Consider the following 17,590-nt stretch of genomic DNA (forward strand, 5'->3'; position numbering starts at 1 on the left):
TGCATGACACATGGATCTTGTAGAGATCTTGTAGACTAGAATCTCTGAGAATAGGGGTTACTCCTGGTATAGCAGGGAGACTAGAAGAAGGGTGCTATACTGAAACATGCATGGGTTCAAATCCTGGCCATGGTCCTTACTAGCTGTGAAACTATGGCATCTGATTTAGCCATTCTGGACCTCAATTGCCTCATTTATAAAGTGGGATTAGCATAATAATTACCTGATTTATAGAATTACCTGCTAGAGGAGTTAAAGGAACTATCCATAGAAGACATTTAGCCATACCAGACATTGACCAGAAATATCTCTAATCTCCATAGCTGGGCATGGGCCTTGCTGTCAGCTTTCAGCCACAGAGAAAACATTTTACCTTGAGTTTTCTGGCCTGCACTAAGGAGGAAGCATGTTCTTTGGGATGTGCATTCTGGCTTTTCTTCAAGCACAATGGCATGGTTGGATCAGTTACTCATCAGCCTGCCTTGGCCTTGACCAAGAAATATGTCAGGGCTGAGAGAGGATCTTGTGCTGGGCCTGGCCTAATCTGGGGTTTAAAGACTCTTCCCTGGCTGATAAGGAGCTAAATAGTTCTCAACCAGCTTTCAGAGGTGAGCTGGAGTGGAGAATGGGTGCAAGTCAGTGGTGGGAGAGATGTTGAGCAATGTGAACCACTGGTGGTGGAGAGCTGTGAGAGCGTCTGATGAAAGGAGGATTTTCTCACTTACAAAAAAAAAAAAAAAAAAAAAAAAAAAAAAAAAAAATATATATATATATATATATATATATATATATATATATATATATATATATATATATATATATATATGGTCAAGGAGGAACTCATTTAAGTGTTGGACACAAAAGATTAGGTAGAGAGCAGAAGGCTGAAGATGCAGGCAGGGTGGCTCCTGAGAGAGCCAGGACTGCCCCCAGATGGAGGAAGTGGAGAGGTATGCTGGGCATGGGTAGGCGAACCTGTGCATTCTGATGAGAGGTGCTTAGAATCTTGTAAATGAATCAGTAAGTGTCCTCATAGAAGGTTTACAAATATTCCCTCACCACAGCCAGATGTGGTCACCAGTACCCTGGGGCATTATCATGGCTCACTGAGACAGGCAGGCACAGTAACTGCCCTGGCCAAGATGTTGTTCAGGGCCCATAGTGGAGGGGTCGGCCCACAGCATTCTGCTCTCATCAGATCTCATCCGGTGGACACCATGAGCTACGAGCTTGCCTAGTCCGAACCAAGTGGGCGTCGCTCAGCCACCCTTCTCATGCCACAGCTATGAGGACCAAAGCTTGATATGTTTGTTAGAAATCTCTGGGTGGGAAATAAAATGACCCATGACTTTTCTTCAAGCAACATTTGCCTTTTCTTACACTCAGGGAAACTGAGGTCCAGAAAGATCGGAGGACTAGTTGTCAATAGCTGATTTACACAGGAAACCAAACATATACAACACTTCTTAGAAAGATGTCACTGGTCCACCCCTACAGTGAGTGCTGCATCTCCCAGCAGTGGTGGTGAAGTGTTGACAGCGGATGCCCCAGGACCAGCCCCCTACTTCCTCCAGCCTCTAGCCTCCCTCCCTTGCCCAGCATGTGCCCCTGCAGTGCTGAGCACACTACTCTGTCTGATCCTCTCTGTTGTAAGTCATGTGGATCCTGTAGTCTGCCATGATCTTTCCAGGAGAGCATGGCATGGGCCAAAGAGCAGTACCCTCTTAAAACTCAACCACTGCAGCCCTAAGGCCACAGCTCTGGGATGTGAACGATTTGCAGACAGAACCTTTTTTAAAGGTGCTTGAGGCTTAATGAGGTTGTAAGGGTGGGGCTGATCTAGCAGAGCTGGTAGGAAAGCTAGGCACAGACACAGCTGGAAGGCTGCTGTCTGCATGCCAAGAAGGGCAGCCTCTCAGGGATCGATCTGCCGGGACATCTTGCTCTTCCAGCCTGTAGGACTATGAGAAAATAAACGCCTGATGTTTAAGCCACACTATCTGCTTTTACTTTTTACAAAATAAAATCCATACTAAGTTAGGTTCTTTATTTTCCTATATGAAAAATATGGAAGTACCAGTTTCTTATTATGTAAGCCTGGGGTTTGCCAGCAAACGTGAAAGGCCTGGACCGAACCTCCCCTCTACTTCCAAATCCCTGCCCCACAGAGGATGTGGCCCTTTCTTGGCGGCCCTTTTCTATCTTTTTCCCCCTGCAGATTTGTATTGTATTATCATATAAATAGGAGCTCTGCCTATTTGTATTTGGAGAAATCCAACTTGGATTTCCATTTAATAATATCCGAGGAATTTCTCCCTAACTTACAAAGCATAAGGTTTAAATCGAAAAGGACTCTGCCCATCACCTTCTTCCCCCAGTTGTACCTGTTAGCAGGCAGCATCCCATTAGCGTATTTCTTTCTTTTTTTTTTTTTTTCCTCTTTAAAAAGTGTGTGTGTGTGTGTGTGTGTGTGTGTGTGTGTGTGTGTGTGTGTGTAGATACTAACAGCCAATGCTCCTATATGAAGGTGGCATAAAATCCCCTGGGTGCTGGGAACTGAACCCCAGTCTCTGCAAGAGCAGCACACTCTTAGTCACAGAGCCATCAATCTGTCCCCAGCCACACCTTTCCTATGGTGTCCTTGAGAAGGTTTTTCTTTTCCAAATTCAATCACAACGGGGCATGGGTATGCATCCCCCTCCGCCTCTCTTCCACAGGGGAATGCACTAGTTACACTGTTCTGCAGCTTCACTTGCCTTTCTCTTAACACTAAGGCTTCGGGGGGGGGGGGGCTCTTCTTTTCCGTCTGCTTGTTTGTTTTTGAGACAGTCTTGCTATGTAGCATAGGCTGGGCTTGATCTTCCTACTTTAGCTCCTGAGTACCGAGCACTGGATCATAGCATGTGTGCTCATCCTTTAAGAAATATATGACATTTATTTATTACTACCTTGTGTGCAAATGTGTTTGGGTGTGCACATGCCATAGTGCATGTGTGGAAATCAGAGAACAACTCTTGGAAGCCAGTTCTGTCTCTCTACCGTGTGGGTGCTGGGATTGAGCTCAGATCATCAGGCTTGGCCACAAGCTCCTTTCCTCATGGAGCCATCTTGCTGCCTACCACCACCATGCTTTTTTTTCTTTTTAATTAGGTTGTACAATATTCCTTTAATCAGATTCATCTTAATCAGTTCACCTTGATTCCCATTACTGTTCATTTGTGTTACTTTTAACTTCTTGATGTTTTAAATAAGAATGCAACCAATTGATCATAGTTTGAGTATTTTAGATCTTAATAAGGCATCTGGTGGAACTTTTTTTTTTTCTTGAAGTGCTGGGGATTGATTGAGCTTTGGTTTTGCAAATGCTACCACTGAGCTGTATCCCCAACCACCCCCACCACCACAACCACCACCACCACCACCTCTACTACCAACACCACCTCTACTGCTGCCACCACCCACCACCAACACCACCTCTACCACCACTACCACCATCACCACCACCTCTACCACCACCACCTCTACCACCACCTCTACCACCACCACCTCTACCGTCACCACCACCACCGTCACCACCACCACCATCACCACCACCTCTACGACCACCACCACCTCTACCACCACCACCTCTACCACCACCTCCACCACCACCTCTACCGTCACCACCACTACTTTGCCTCTTCCTTCTTCATTTTCTTTTCATAAAGTGTCTCCTTTCTTCCTCCCCCTTTTCCCACCATTGCTGGGGATCACATCCAAGGCCTTGTGCATGCTGGGTGAGTGCTCTGGGCTTTATCCTTTCTTTTGACCTCTGTTATCTTTCTGGCAAGTCATTTTTCATCTTTAAATTGGCCCCCACGCTTCTTGGCCAGTTTCTCTTTTTCCTTTGCATCTTCTGTGCCTGGTTGCATTGACTCCAGAGCATGGTGGCTTGATGATTGCCTTACTTGGTTTTTTAACACTAAAAAAAAAATTATTACTGTATGTGTGTGATGTGGAAGTGCATGTGCTATGGTACACATAGGGAGGTCAAGGGATGACTTTGTGCAATTAGTTTTTTCTTTCCATTTTTATGTGGGTTCTGGGGATTGAACTTAGGTCATCAGGACTGCACAGCAAGCACCTTTACCTGCCGAGCCAACTCACCAGTCCTTACCTGTTTTGTTTGGTTTTGCATGTATCCACATGTGGGGAGGGATGTGCATGCAGGATACATAAGTGTGCATGCCTATGTGTTTGTATATAGAGGCCATAATTTGACACTGGGTATCTCCCGCCATCACTTTCCACCTTGGTCAAGGGGATAAGGTCCCTCACTGAACTGGGAGCTCACTGACTGCTTAGGCTGGCCGGCCCCAAAGCTCCCAGGATCCTGCTGTCTTTGCTTCCCAGAGCTGGCATTGCAGACATATGGCACCATGCCTACCTTGTTTCATAGGTTCTGGGAATCCAGCTTCAGGTCCTCACACTTGCTAACATGCACTTTATGCACCGAGTCATCTCCCAGACCCCCAGTCTCCATGTTTTCTGATTAGCTTATGAGGTCCTTGGGGGCAGGGCCTTGTCTGCATCATCACTGTAGTATCCTGATGCTCAGCAAGGCTTGGCACACAGTAGGCTTTTAATAAGAAGCACATGACAGGCCATAGCCATTCTGAGTGCCATGAGCTGGCAGCATGCTGTCTGAACGATACACAATCCTGGTTCCTTCTGCTCTCACTGGGCCCTTCCATGTGGTGGTGGCAGCAGGGCCATGTGACAGCCTGACAGAAAAGTTCTAGCATGGTCCAGCAAGAATGTCTGTTACTGTATTAGCTTCACATGTGAGACAACGTGCGTGTCTGCTGTCACCACTCTCCTTACTCAACTGCCATGACCACCCAAGGGATGGAGAGCACTGAGCTGGCTTACCAGGGATGGAGAGCAGAGCACTGAGCTGGCTTACCAGGGATGGAGAGCAGAGCACTGAGCTGGCTTACCAGGGATGGAGAGCAGAGCACTGAGCTGGCTTACCAGGGATGGAGAGCAGAGCACTGAGCTGGCTTACCTCGATTTCCTGGTAGGAGTTGTTGATCATGGCTATCAGCATGTTTAGCAGCACAACCACCATGGTGACATTATAGACGCCGTACAGCACGTAGCCAATATTCTCGATGAATTTGTGGTCGTATTTCAGCACCACCGAAATCACCTCAGACAGGCCAAATATGGACCAGAACAAGGTTTTAAAGCTTTCTTCAACTCTGCGAGGAAACAGACAGTCCTGTCATGCAGTGTGAACTGGGTCACACTTTTAAAGATGAAAGCTGCCCCTTCACTACCAGGCTTTAACGGCCTCCGTCCACTGTGCGCCGCACAGTGGGGCTGGGGTGGGCTGCTGATGCCTACTTTTTGCAATATTGAGACACTCAGATTTCTAAGAACTCTTAGAAAGACTCTTATATGGCAATTTCTTCCTTTTTAAGTTCAATTTTGCTGGGGCTCCTGGCTGAGACACCGGTTTTATCATTCTGTAATTAATCAGACGGCTAAAATTAAACACAGGGCAAATAATTGCTCGTGAGCGCTAAGAAAGCATGTTGTTCCTTCTGTGGACTCTCAAACAGCTCTTTGCAGGCTACCCAGCCTGACCATGACCCGTGTCTCACAGGCATTGCTGGCGTTGCTACCCGGCACTCAGGGGCCTCATGACACCTGGTGGCAGGCTTCTGTTTATCCTCCTTACCTGAGGACAGTCACAAAAACAAAGACCTCTAACCCAGGCTGGGTTGGTCAGAAAAGAGACTGAGGAAAACTACCACAATGTTCTAATTCTGCAGGTGCTACCTCTGGTGGGTGCCACACATGGGCCAAGGGTGGTCCGAGGAGACCTGGCCTCCAACAGGTTGCTCTTTGACCCTTGAAGTTAGAATACAGTGGCTTCAATCCCCAAGAATATCCCACAGACCTACCCTCCTGACTATGACTGTGTATCAGGCTTATTACATAAAATCCAATTAAAAAGCTGGACTGTGGTTGGATGGCTTAGAATACAACCGTGTAAAAGGGAAAGTTCAGCTTTCTAGTTTGCATCCAAATTTTCAGTGCCATCATAAGACAGGACTTTTCTTTTTTGTTTTTTTTTTTCCCTCCTTCTTGTAACATTTCAGATTTTCAACACTTACCCACAAATGGCCAGGATTAACTAGAGCTCACCCCACATCCTATCAGTGTTTCTCAAGCATCGAAATTTCTTTGAGAAAATGTACAGAAATGCTAGTTTTCCAACTTGGGCTTGCATGAATTTACAGCTCTCCTGCATGTGAGAATGTGGGGGTGTCTATGTGTGGGGATGGGGGCTAGTGTGTGCAGCCAGCTGTGCAGCTCACTCCCTGTGCACTCCAGAGTCTAAGAGGCTGGTGTCTGAAGTGAGTATGCGTTGCTGTGCTTGTCCGTTATTTCCTTTGAAGCTGTGCTTTTGAAACATTTAATCAGAATTCACTAGCAGGGTGTTTGTTTGTTTTGAGACAGGGTCTCACTACGTAGCCTTGGCTGGCCTGGAACTCACTATGTAGAGCAGGCTGATGTGCCTGCCTGCACCTCTGCCTTCAGAGGGCTGGGGCTAAAGGTGTGTCTCACCATGGATGGCTCAGTAGCAGGGTTTGAAGTGAAGGTTGGGTGTGGAGCCATCACTGGAGAGTTCTGGCTTCCACTGCTGTTCTAGAAAGGGAAAATGGTCTCCTTATATAAGATATTGAATCCGTTTCATGTGACAATGTGGTGTTCACTGTGTGGAAGACTTACTGAGGTACCATCTCTCATCATGAAGGAATTAATCTATCATCTCCTTATGGAAGAGAACAGTGGCATGGAGTCCCAAGCCCCCGATGATCCCCAGATCCTAAACTGGAAGGGGCCAGCAGCTCCCGTCTCTTACACAGGTGTTCCCACCTCCACAGGATCCAGTGAGAAGTACCAAGCACTTGTCCTGAACAACAGAGACAGTGGCTAACACTTGTGACAGGGAGGTGTTTCACTCAAATTCACTTTCTGTTCCTTCCCTGCATCACCCCACAGGTCTCTGGCTGACACCAGTGAGGTCACAGGGAGCACAAAGTAGGACCAACCCCCTACAATGGTTTCAGTGAGGGAAGATAGGCTCAGAACCAGCATGTCTGCTTTCTCACTCTGAGGATCGCCTCGGAGCCCTCATCTATTTCTATTGAGGCATTCTGTATGCAACCAGAAGGCCAAGCAGGCCTGTTAAGCAGATGGTGTTCTGGGAAAAGTGTGTTTACAATGTGGTCTCCAAAGTGACCTCTCAGTTTCGTTCTGACCCCAGGCTAGGGCTGTCAGGGCATGCTCACTCAACATCTCCTCTCCAGGGCAAAGACGAACCCCTGAGCTTCCACCTAGCATCATCTCTACCAGAGCAATTGCAAGAGACCCAGACTTATTGGGATCTCTAGAGCAGAAGCCACCTCGTCAGAGGGATAAACACACAGACACACACACCTGGCTGGCCAGGAAGGGGTCCTAAGCCAGTCTGTGACAACCTCTTCCAGGCTCCTGATGAAGTCTATGGCTCTGTCTCTGCTTTGTAGGAGGCAGGATGAGCAGAAGCAACAGACGTTCTTTCAAAGAAAAGGTGGGCTGACTGACCAAGTGAGGGCAGTGAGAGTCTCAGTTGGGTGTTGAGTTTGTATCTGGACCCAGCCCACTCCACAGGAACACTCATATAGAGATTGTGAAAGATATGTTTGTTGTTCTTACTGGCAGAGGAGACCTTATTGGCTAACATATGCCTGACTATCTAGGCTAAGATGTGACAGAATTTTTTTTCTAGACCGACACAATATGAATAGATAAGTTCTGACTGGAAATGAAGAGTTAAAATTGGAAAAAAATGTTTATGACAGAAACTAGCATGCAATGCTGCTGAGGATATACTAGACGATCTTGGCTTGGAGGAAGCTTCAGAAACTACTAACATAAACATCCTTGCATCGAGAGATCCACTCACACAGAAATTCAATTCGTTCCTGAATGTTGAAAGCACAGGGAGCAAAAGACGGTGGGAAAAGGACTTGAATCCGTGAATGTTAGTGGATGCACTAAAATCCTTCCTTGTTGATTTGATCAGATTTCCAACAAGAAGCGGCTTGAGGAAGGGATGCTGTGTGTTGACTCATGACTTGAGAAGACACCTGGTGGACTCGTCATGGTGCTGGGGGGAATGAGGCTGTTTGTTCAAGTCTCCGTGGTCAGGAAGCAGAGAGGAGCTCAGAGAAGCCCAGGCCAGACTATATCAGAAAATGCCCGCCTCCAGTGACCCACTTCCTCCATTTCCTAAAGGCCCCATGACACCTACACAGACACATGAGCCTGTAGGAAAGGCACATTTAAATTCACACTGTACAGCCAACACTAAGGAATGACTCAGGGACAGTCGCGAACAGTCCAGGCTGGCTTCGAACTCAATACGTAGCCAAAGCTGGTAGCCTTGAACCTGATCCCACTGCCTGCACCTTCTAAGCGCTGGGAATAATTGGCCTTCCGCAGCACTCCTGGCTTCCTAAACGCTTCTGTGACTCAGCATGAGAACAACAGACAGTCTAAGGAAGGAAAGGGTATCTGTTGGGGGGAAATGTCAATGACAAAAACGTACGCTTTTTAACATGCAAGAGCTTCATAGTCTGCATGAGACTCCAGGCTAGAATCTTCTAGCCTTGGTTGTGGCAGGAATAAAATGATTAAAGAAAGCCAGTCTCCTATCCTCAGTGGGAGATTTGTGTCACTGGCATCTTGGAAGCCTCCACAGTATAGCCTTGGAAAGGGAGCTGGGCTTAGATCAAGTTGGTAGAAGATCATTGATGCCAAGGCCCCAGGCCTGGAGCTACCCCCCAGTGCCCTGTGTCTCAATCGCTGTCCACTATATATTTACTTATTTAATTACTAGAGATAGGGTCTCTCACCATAGCCTTGACTGGCCTTGAACCCATGGCCATCCTTCTGCCTCAGTCTCCTGAGCACTGGCACTATAGGCCTGAGCCTGTGTGCCCGGATCATTGCCTATAATTTGCAGGAGCCACAAAACACAGGACAGCTGGCAAAAGGTCCAGCCTCCTCCTCCTCCTCATCTGGGGTTACCTTTCAGGAAGCAAGACCTTTAATTGATGTCTACCACAAAGCCATTCACAAAAGCCCCACTGGCAACTGGATGCTTAGGGCCACACTGGGGGTTCCTTATTGCCAAGGGGCGTGGCTACTGTCTTTCCATCCTCCTCTCACCCCATTCGCTGTAGAGTTTGCCAGGGTTACTCAACTGTGTGGATCACAGAAGGCTTCACAGAAGTAGGTGGGAAAAGCAGGAGATGCATGTCAGGGCCCAACCCTTTCCAAACCACATACTAGAAATATGTGTGCCTAAACGTGTTGCAAAGCCTATTAGGGTCTCAATTTGCCCAACCATGCAATGGACATAATGGTACTTTGCTGCCCAGTTGCTAGGAAGATTAAACGAATGGTTGCTAGTCTTTTGATTGATTTGCTGATTTGCTGAGCTCTGAAAGAAACCTAGAAGGTGTTAGGGAGACTGCAGTCAAGCTGTAAGCCAGCTGTGCTGTGTGCTCTGTGTTGGCTGGGAGCGTACAGAGCCCCATCAGCTCCCAAGGCCTCCACCCACTGAATGAAGTTAATCATTTAGGTATGTATTGATTTTCCTGAACAAGCTTCGTTTGCCTTCCTATCTGCCAGATCACCACAGATGCTTGACGTCATGCAAATTAGCCTCTCGTGCCTCCAGCCCATGCTGCTTTTTTTCTTTGTCTTCCCTTTGGGCTCCTGGCTTGCAGGGGAAGGGGCTGGAGTTAGTCAGCAGGCCACCCCCCAGCATGAGAAGTGCTCTTAGCTAGGTGGACGAGCTGGGCCTGAATAGCCTGTGATTCACCCTTGTCTCCCTGGCTGGGGGTGTGTGTGGGAAGGTTGGGGCTGATCTGTCATGCGGAAGCCTGGGACAAGGTAATCAGTTCTCTGCCAGGTCTGTCTCGCCTGGATAATGAGATTTTAATAACAGGTTTCCTGAAGAGGCAGCATGCGTGCGCCTCAGAGAACAAACTGATCAACAAAGACAGTTTGGGCCGATTGTTATGAAAATTGCTGCTTCTTCAGAGCATCACAAACCCTCCCCACAAGCATTCAGTTCGGTTGAGTTACCTACCCATGTGCAGCTAGCAAGCTAAAATTAACCAGGAGGATCGGAGCTCAGAGGACTGCTCCTCATAGTCAGAAGACAATAGCCATGCCCTGCGAGCATCCTGCCAAAGGAGAGCAACACCCGCTTGCCATCAAGTAGGGTGATGGAGGAAGGCGCTTGGGGTGGAGAAAGAGCTTGCAGGAAGGCCATTTCTCTAACACTCAGATCTCAGGGACCCAAACCAATCACCAGGCCTGAGGAGGGTGAGGGGAGACAGTCAAATGTTCAAGGCAGTCTGTATTCCTGCCAAGCTTTGTACCCCAGCGTGCCCGCCTCTGCCTCTGAATCACCTTGTGGTTCTATCTTGGGCCCCAAATGAGGATCTGGGATTAGAAGCTGCAGGAGAAAGGAGCCTGGCTTGGGCTGAGTGAAATCCATCCAGCCTAGCAGATAGAAGGAGCTCAACAAAGTCAGTGTGTGCGCATGAGTGGATGGGTCAATCTGTGCTGTGCGCTCCCGGTTCCTGTTTACTGGCCTTGCTGCTGACAGCTGTTAAGAGTGCAGGGTCTGAAGTGAATTGAGCCTGGGGTTGGCTGTTAACTTTTTGCCAAAATAACAGGCTCTCTAGGCCTTTTTCCCCCTAAGTGTAGGATGGGAAAACAACAGTCTCTATTTTGTAAGGCTGCTGTGAAGGCCTTGTGAACTAACGTGACACTTGTGAAGACACTTGCTATGTATCAACTGTTCAGTCAGCAAGTCTCCTTTTAGGGCTAATGTTTTTTTTTTTTTTTTTTTTTTTTTCTTTCTTTCATTGCTTCCTTAACAGCAATAAGTTGTAATGTCTGGAGGGAAGTCTCTGGAACCTTACAATGAGCAGGCAATACAAAATGGACCCAGGCTCTCTCCTTTAGTGGTCTTATGGCTGTCAAAGCCCATCACTTAGGCAAAGTCTTCAAGGCACCGGGCAATTTAGCTCCTCCCACTGGGATGATGCCCTGCTATAGGCCAGTTTCTTCTTACACTGTCTGTCACTTTGAGACTGAGAGTTTCAGTTCAACTTCCACAGCTAGAATGAAATGTTAGTGCTAAAGAGGTCAGCATTTCTTCCCTGGCATTCACCTCCACTCAGCTGGGGACCTGAAGTGGGACTTGAGACACTCTGTCAAGGGCCTGTGGCCAGCACACCCGAAAAATCTAACCTTGGAAGCCAAGCAGGGCAAGGGCTGGATAGTCCTTGGATGCTAAGTCACCAGCCAGTAGTGACTTGGCCAAGGGATGTACCTAAGTGACAGTGCTTGCCTGGGAGTCACCAGTGTGGCAAAATGACAACAACACAACAACAGCAACCTCCCAGACCCTTGTCACCTTTTTGTCTGCTGTAGAGGCTTTAGCATTTCATGTCATGAATAAACATGAGAGGAGCATTCCAAGCACTACAGAACAGAATATTTGTTCTAAAATGTTTTGTTAGCTTTTTCTTCTTTCTTTCTTTCTTTCTTTCTTTCTTCCTTTCTTTCTTTCTTTCTTTCTTTCTTTCTTCCTTTTCCTTTTCATTTTTCCAGACAGGGTTTCTCTGTGTAGCCTTGGCTGACCTAGACTTACTTTGTAGACCAGGCTAGCCTTGAACTCACATCAATCCACCTACTTCTGCCTCCTGAGCGCTGGGATTAAAGGTGTGTGTGACCACACCCGGCCCATTGTCAGCCTTTTAAAATAGCCCAGACGAAAGTCTGTCACTTACATATTAGTGAGCCATGCCAAGATAAGAGTTTCTTTTTTACCTTAATGTTAACTGTAGTGGCCTAAACTCTCTGGGTCTGAGTAGGGCCCCAGGGCTGACTGTGTGACACCCTGTCAGGTGTCAGAATTTACCCGATAAACTCCCTTAGGCATCCAAACACCTTGCACCTGCTGTGAATTTGTGAAGTAAGAGGTGATGATGAAAGCTTGGAGATATAATAAAGTGTGATTTTAACAACACTCAGTCCACAGAGCTGCTAGCTCAGACACATTGTCATGTACCAGCTCTGGCCAGGGCCCTGGAAAGCACCTGTGCCTGGGAGGCCAGGCAGGCTGCTTCCTTCCCCCGTTGCTTGCCTACAAGTGCGTTCTACATGCACTGCACAGAGAGAATGGCAGCAGCCATGGGCCTGTGTGCCCCAGGAGGACCTAACGTTTCCTTGTGGCTTCTTGTAACAGGCCCCTGGTTGACCTCGGCTGCCCCACAGGGCCTACACAGGGCCAGATCCTTGCATCCCTCCTCCATCCCCACCCCCACTGCTGCAGCCTCTGTCTCTGTGGCCCTCCCAGCTCATCTAGCTCGCTTCCCTCCAGAGTTGCTTCTACCATGTTCTTTCTAGAAGAATGTTTCCCCATTTTCATCTTCCTCACTCTTCAGCAACAGGCTCAGGCCAATTCTCTGTGCTTACCCATCCGTCCTCCACACTACTGTCAAAACTTCCTTCCAGAAGCATCTCTCAGCACACCTTTGTCTTTAAGGAGGCCTCAGCAGAGACTCTCACCCTCTGTCAGGACTTAGAAGACCCTTCACAACTTGGTTTCTTCTGGACTCCCTTGTATAATCTTTTTCCATCTCCCCAAGGCTCTTGGCTATTTGTAGTTCTTTGAAGATGTCCGGGTATCCTTCTAGTTTTCTCCCTAGAACTCTCCACAGGGCCATCCCTTCTAGGAAGCGTTCTCTGACCATGCCAAGCAGCAGCCAATACTTCCTCCCAGCTGCTGCCCAGACATCATTTGCAACGGCCACACAGCGTCATGGCTGCTGCTCATCCACTTTCCCCAGTCCTTCCTGGAGGTAAAGGGTGCCTCTTGTTAACCCCAGGGCTGCAAGGCTAAGCTAGAAGTTGACATGCAGTGGTTGTCCCATAACTATCATGATATAGATACCCGTGATATACAGGGGAGCGCCATGTGCTGTACACTGAGAGCTGAGATGTGCAGGACCATTGGATTCTCACTGACAAAGTCCTGTACAGTGTGTTAGTTTGAACAACTAGCACCACAGGAGAGCAAAGAGTCAGCCTCCACCTCAAAGCATACAGACTTAAGGTTTCTACTCAAAGGTGGGTTGGAAGTTGAGAAGAACAAAGTTCATATCCACCTCCTGGCTCTGTGGTCTTGGGCAAGTCCAGGGCCTCTTTTTCTTTAGTGGCACCTGTCTTTCCATGATGTGGGTAAAGGAAAGACTGTGGTGAGCGGCTTAATGTATGACATTTCTCCTTATCCCTATCTCTTATTGTCTCCAAAGGGATAATCTGGAGCCAGAGTACACATGGCTCAGGCAGGGTGGGCAGTGGTCTCCAGGTGTGGTGGGAAGACATGGTAGTCTGCTGGGTCCCCTCCCTCTGCCCCGGTGCCCTCAGAATCACAGGATGGACCCGTTGGGAGTGTCAGTACCTCCTGCTCCTGGTTGAGGTGGCACATGTGAATCCTCCCCATGTGGAATGTGGAAATTTCCCATAGCTATCGTGGAAAACAAGAGCTTCTAATTTTGCCCAGCGCTTCTAAAGTTCCTTCCATTAAAAGTAATTCCTGGGGAGATAGAACAATCTTAACACAGGCACTGTTTTTGATTAGATAGTAGCTTATAGAAAAGGTTGGCTAGAGTCATTTTTATTTTATTTTATTTTTTTGAGGACGGAGCTCACCTTTAATCTCCAATCAGGGTTAAGTGGAGGGAGCCAAGCTTGGGGAGACAGTGGCTCCCAACGTGTTCTCTGAGAGAGCCCTCTGCTTCTGCCCTGAGGCTGTCACAGCTCTGGCTCCATCTATCTGTGCATTTGTCTGGTCATATGCAGCAGAATCTTGAATCTGTTGGTCATGACACGCAGGCTAGGCAAACAGGAGGCTGTGCTCTCTGTGTCAGTACACTCTGTGATGTTTCTACAATGACTAAACAGCCCAGCTCAGGACATCTTCACTAATCCATGCATCATCATGTAAGGAGGCTGGGTGTCTTCTCTGCAGTCTCTCCCAGTAGAGTTTCACGCATGAGCCAAGACCCTCCTCCCTCATCCATGGCTTGGACACTGTAAGACTCAGAGAGCATAAGGCTGGTATAAAAGCCCCCTTTCTTCCTTTTTGGCCATTTGCGGTTTTTTAACAGAGGCAGTTTAGAAACAACCAGCTGCAGGTATGCTATCTGTCATGCCCGACAGGTCCGAGCTGTGCATCCACATCCCTGATCCCCCTCTTAGGAAGCTCCTGCCTTAGGAGTGCTTCTGTAAAACCATGCAGACTTTCAAGAGAAGCCTTGGTTGTGGAGTAGAAGGCTGAGAGATTGGAAGTGTTCATAAGATCAGACTCTGGGACTCACTCCTGCTGGATCTGCACCTAGCTGGTGCCCTGTGCTGAGAAAAACCTAACCCTCCAATCTGAAACGCCACTGACCAAATATCCGGTCCATCAAATGACCCGCTTTGGAAATGCAGAGCACAGAATGGCATCCGCTGCATCTGTGTGGTGATAATGTTTGATGAGATCCACACTGTGAGTCTTCATATGTCTGTGTGCACATGTTCCTGTGTGTCTGTATGTGCACATATCCATGTGTATGCGGGTATATGTGTGTGCATGAGTAGAGAGGCCAGAGGATAACTTGGGTGTTATTTCACAGGAGTTGTTTACCTTGGTCGTGGAGGCGGCGTCTCTCACAACCTGGGTGTATGGACTAGGCTAGGGAGGCTGTATGTGTGGAGGGGGCACGGGACAGGGGGAGGATCCACTCGAAGGGTGTGCCTTTCTAACTCTTGAGTTTGCAGCTCCCCATCTCACTCAGCTCTTTGCGCAGGTTCTGGGGATTGAACACAGGTCCCCACAAGCCGTCCCCTGGCCCTAGAGCCACATTAAAAAACAAAACAAAACAAAAACCCGTAGCCCAATCCTGTATCAAAATCCCAGTGACTTTAAAAAGATAAACCTATTCTTTGGTACTTCATAGATGTGTATGACACATCCTGATGTCATTCACACCCCAGGCTCTCTCATCTCCCTCAAGGCAGCTAACCCCCATCCCTTCCTACAAAAGACTCTTCCACATCATTTTATTTGTTTTTGTTTTGTGACCCACTGAGTTTAGCCAGGGCCACCCAGATAAGCATGGGTGTAGAGCTACCCTCTGGGGCATGTGACACCACTGAAGACAATGACTCCCCACCATGCCATCCCAGTGTCCAGGGAGGGGAGGCTTTGTTCATATAGTGCTCAGAGTCCTGCTCTGCAACTGCTATAATTAGATGCTGAGAGGACAGGAGTCTAGGAACCCTTACATTTAGCTACTGCCCCTGGCTGATCCTGGTGTTGTCTGAGGACGGCTGATCTTATTCATACGTGGAGATGGACTCCTTCAACCTGTCTGCAGTCTCCTACCCCTCACTGAGGTGGGCCGATGGAGGAAATGGGAGCGGGGTGGGGTGGGGTGGGGTGGGGTGGGTGAGAAGTCCTTCATTCAAGAACCAGAACACCCTGGAAATTTTGAACTAAGGGCTGGGGGCTGCAGTCCATAGGAAACACCACTTTACCCTTTCTTCCCTTGTCTCAGGATGTACGGCACACTCCTCCCCTTAGGGCAGAGCTGAACTTGGGCAGATTCAGTTAGGACTGGCTTCTGTTGAGCTGTCTTGGGACCTCACCCTAGTGTGAGCAGGGCCCCTGTGAAAAGGCTCCCTTAACAACTGCCTTCTGAAGAGAACCCAGCTTTTCCCCCCAACACAGAAGGCCCAGAATTGAGGGTGAGCTTCAAAAGTGAGGGAAACAAGATTCTTACAGTGTGTTTGAACCCAAGTGCCCTTCCATAGGCCCACAGAAGCAGAAGAGAGGAGCCCTGTGTCGGCCTGCAACTTCAGAATCTATAGAGACAGAGCTTCTGCGTGTGTGACTGTGTGTGTCTGATTGTGTGCATGTGAGACCGTGTGTGTGAGACTGTGTGCGTCTGAGTGTGTGCATGTGAGACTGTGTGTGTATGTGTCTAAGTGTGTGCATGTGAGACTGTGTGTGTGTGTGTGTGTGTGTGTGCATGTGAGACTGTGTGTGTGTGTGTGTGTGTGTGGGGGGGGGGGGCAGCCTGGGGATGCCTGCTTTGGAGCAGAGTGTATTCCAGTGGGGCTTTCTAACTTCATCACCAGCACAGTGACACTCAACAAAACTGAGTCCCCAAACACACACATGCCCTTTATTCTCTCATGGCGATTTTAATGTCAAGGCTGGTCTCTTGGGGGTGACACTCTTCAGGAAACAGTCAAAAGGGAAGAGATGACATTTACAAAAATCCATTCTTTCCTCTTCCTGCTTCAGCACTCTATTGACTTTCCCCACTCAATCAAACCCACTCACAGCTGCACTGCCTGTTGCAGGGCTGCCGGGGAGTTCCTGTCTTCCGTGTGTTGGCCCCTCACTCCTCATCCCCACACTGGAAGGTCTGGGGTCTGGTGTCTCTGATGCCTGGCACAGGGGAGCAGAGATGGATAGACTTCTTTTTTTCCAGTTCTACCTTCCATCCCGATTCTGTGACCCATGGACTGAAGCTTAGGCGGCCTGCCTCAATTCCCTCTGTAGACTAGCTGTGCTGCACCCAGCTGAGAGTTGCAACAGATCAGCCCCACTCCGAGGTCCAGCCTTTCTCATGTTCCTGTGGGTTTGTTCCAGGGGAGGGGACAGGGGCTGCCAGAATAGCCAGTGTGACAAAGATAATGCAGAGGCCCAAACCAGATAACATAGCCAGTGGCTTACTAGGCTGTCCTGAATGTGGCCTATTCTCCTGTTACTTCCTATTCTTACTGGTGAAGCATTTGATGGGTAGACATTCTGAGCACAGCCCCATGCTAGGCTGGAAACACAAAGGCCTTTCCTTTGTGGCTGACATCTTCCTGACATCTGTTGACAATGTGGCTCCTGCTGATTGGATGCCTTTAAGTCCTGCCCTGTTGTTCCCCAATCCTGCCAATCCTCAACACAGGCCCCCCTAGCACATTCAGAGCAAATTTGTTTTTGGGTATTCTGGCTTATTCCATTCCTTCAACAGGAGTTGGAGACATAAAAAGGAGGCTGATTGACCACATAATGTGCTGGTGGCCAGTCTGTCAGTTAGGCCACTGCCCAGAGAGGATCCTACAGTGCCAGCTCAGTCCCCATGGCCACCACTGCCAATTACTGAAGGCTTCTATGCACTGCATGGCTCCTGCTTCTGGCTGGATCCTAACAATAGCCCTGGGAAGTTTGCCTTCTCCCTGACTCTTCTGCCAGAGCTGTAGCAATACAGGGCCTGGGATTTAAGAACATGCCCACGTCTGCACAGTGAGTCCCAGCTCAGGTCAGATGGAAATCCAGTCTGACCCTTGAGGTGCTGAAGCTCCAACAGAAGCTGCAGCACTTGGGCTTCTGCCGTCCCTCAGCACTGGG

At 48.5% G+C, this 17,590-nt stretch overlaps 1 protein-coding gene across 2 annotated transcripts in view; it reads right to left on the reverse strand.

Annotated features, from left to right (window-relative positions):
* The window catches only part of Trpc7 (transient receptor potential cation channel subfamily C member 7), a 129,570-nt gene that overhangs the window by 12,192 nt on the left and 99,788 nt on the right, over positions 1–17,590 (reverse strand). For both annotated transcript variants that reach the window (XM_051172049.1, XM_051172042.1), the window contains one exon: positions 5,048–5,243. In XM_051172049.1, coding sequence (XP_051028006.1) covers positions 5,048–5,243 — 196 coding nt within the window. The remainder of the gene's footprint in view (positions 1–5,047; positions 5,244–17,590) is intronic.

The sequence above is a fragment of the Acomys russatus genome, chromosome 3, assembly GCF_903995435.1.
Source record: "Acomys russatus chromosome 3, mAcoRus1.1, whole genome shotgun sequence".
Taxonomy (NCBI): Eukaryota; Metazoa; Chordata; class Mammalia; order Rodentia; family Muridae; genus Acomys; species Acomys russatus.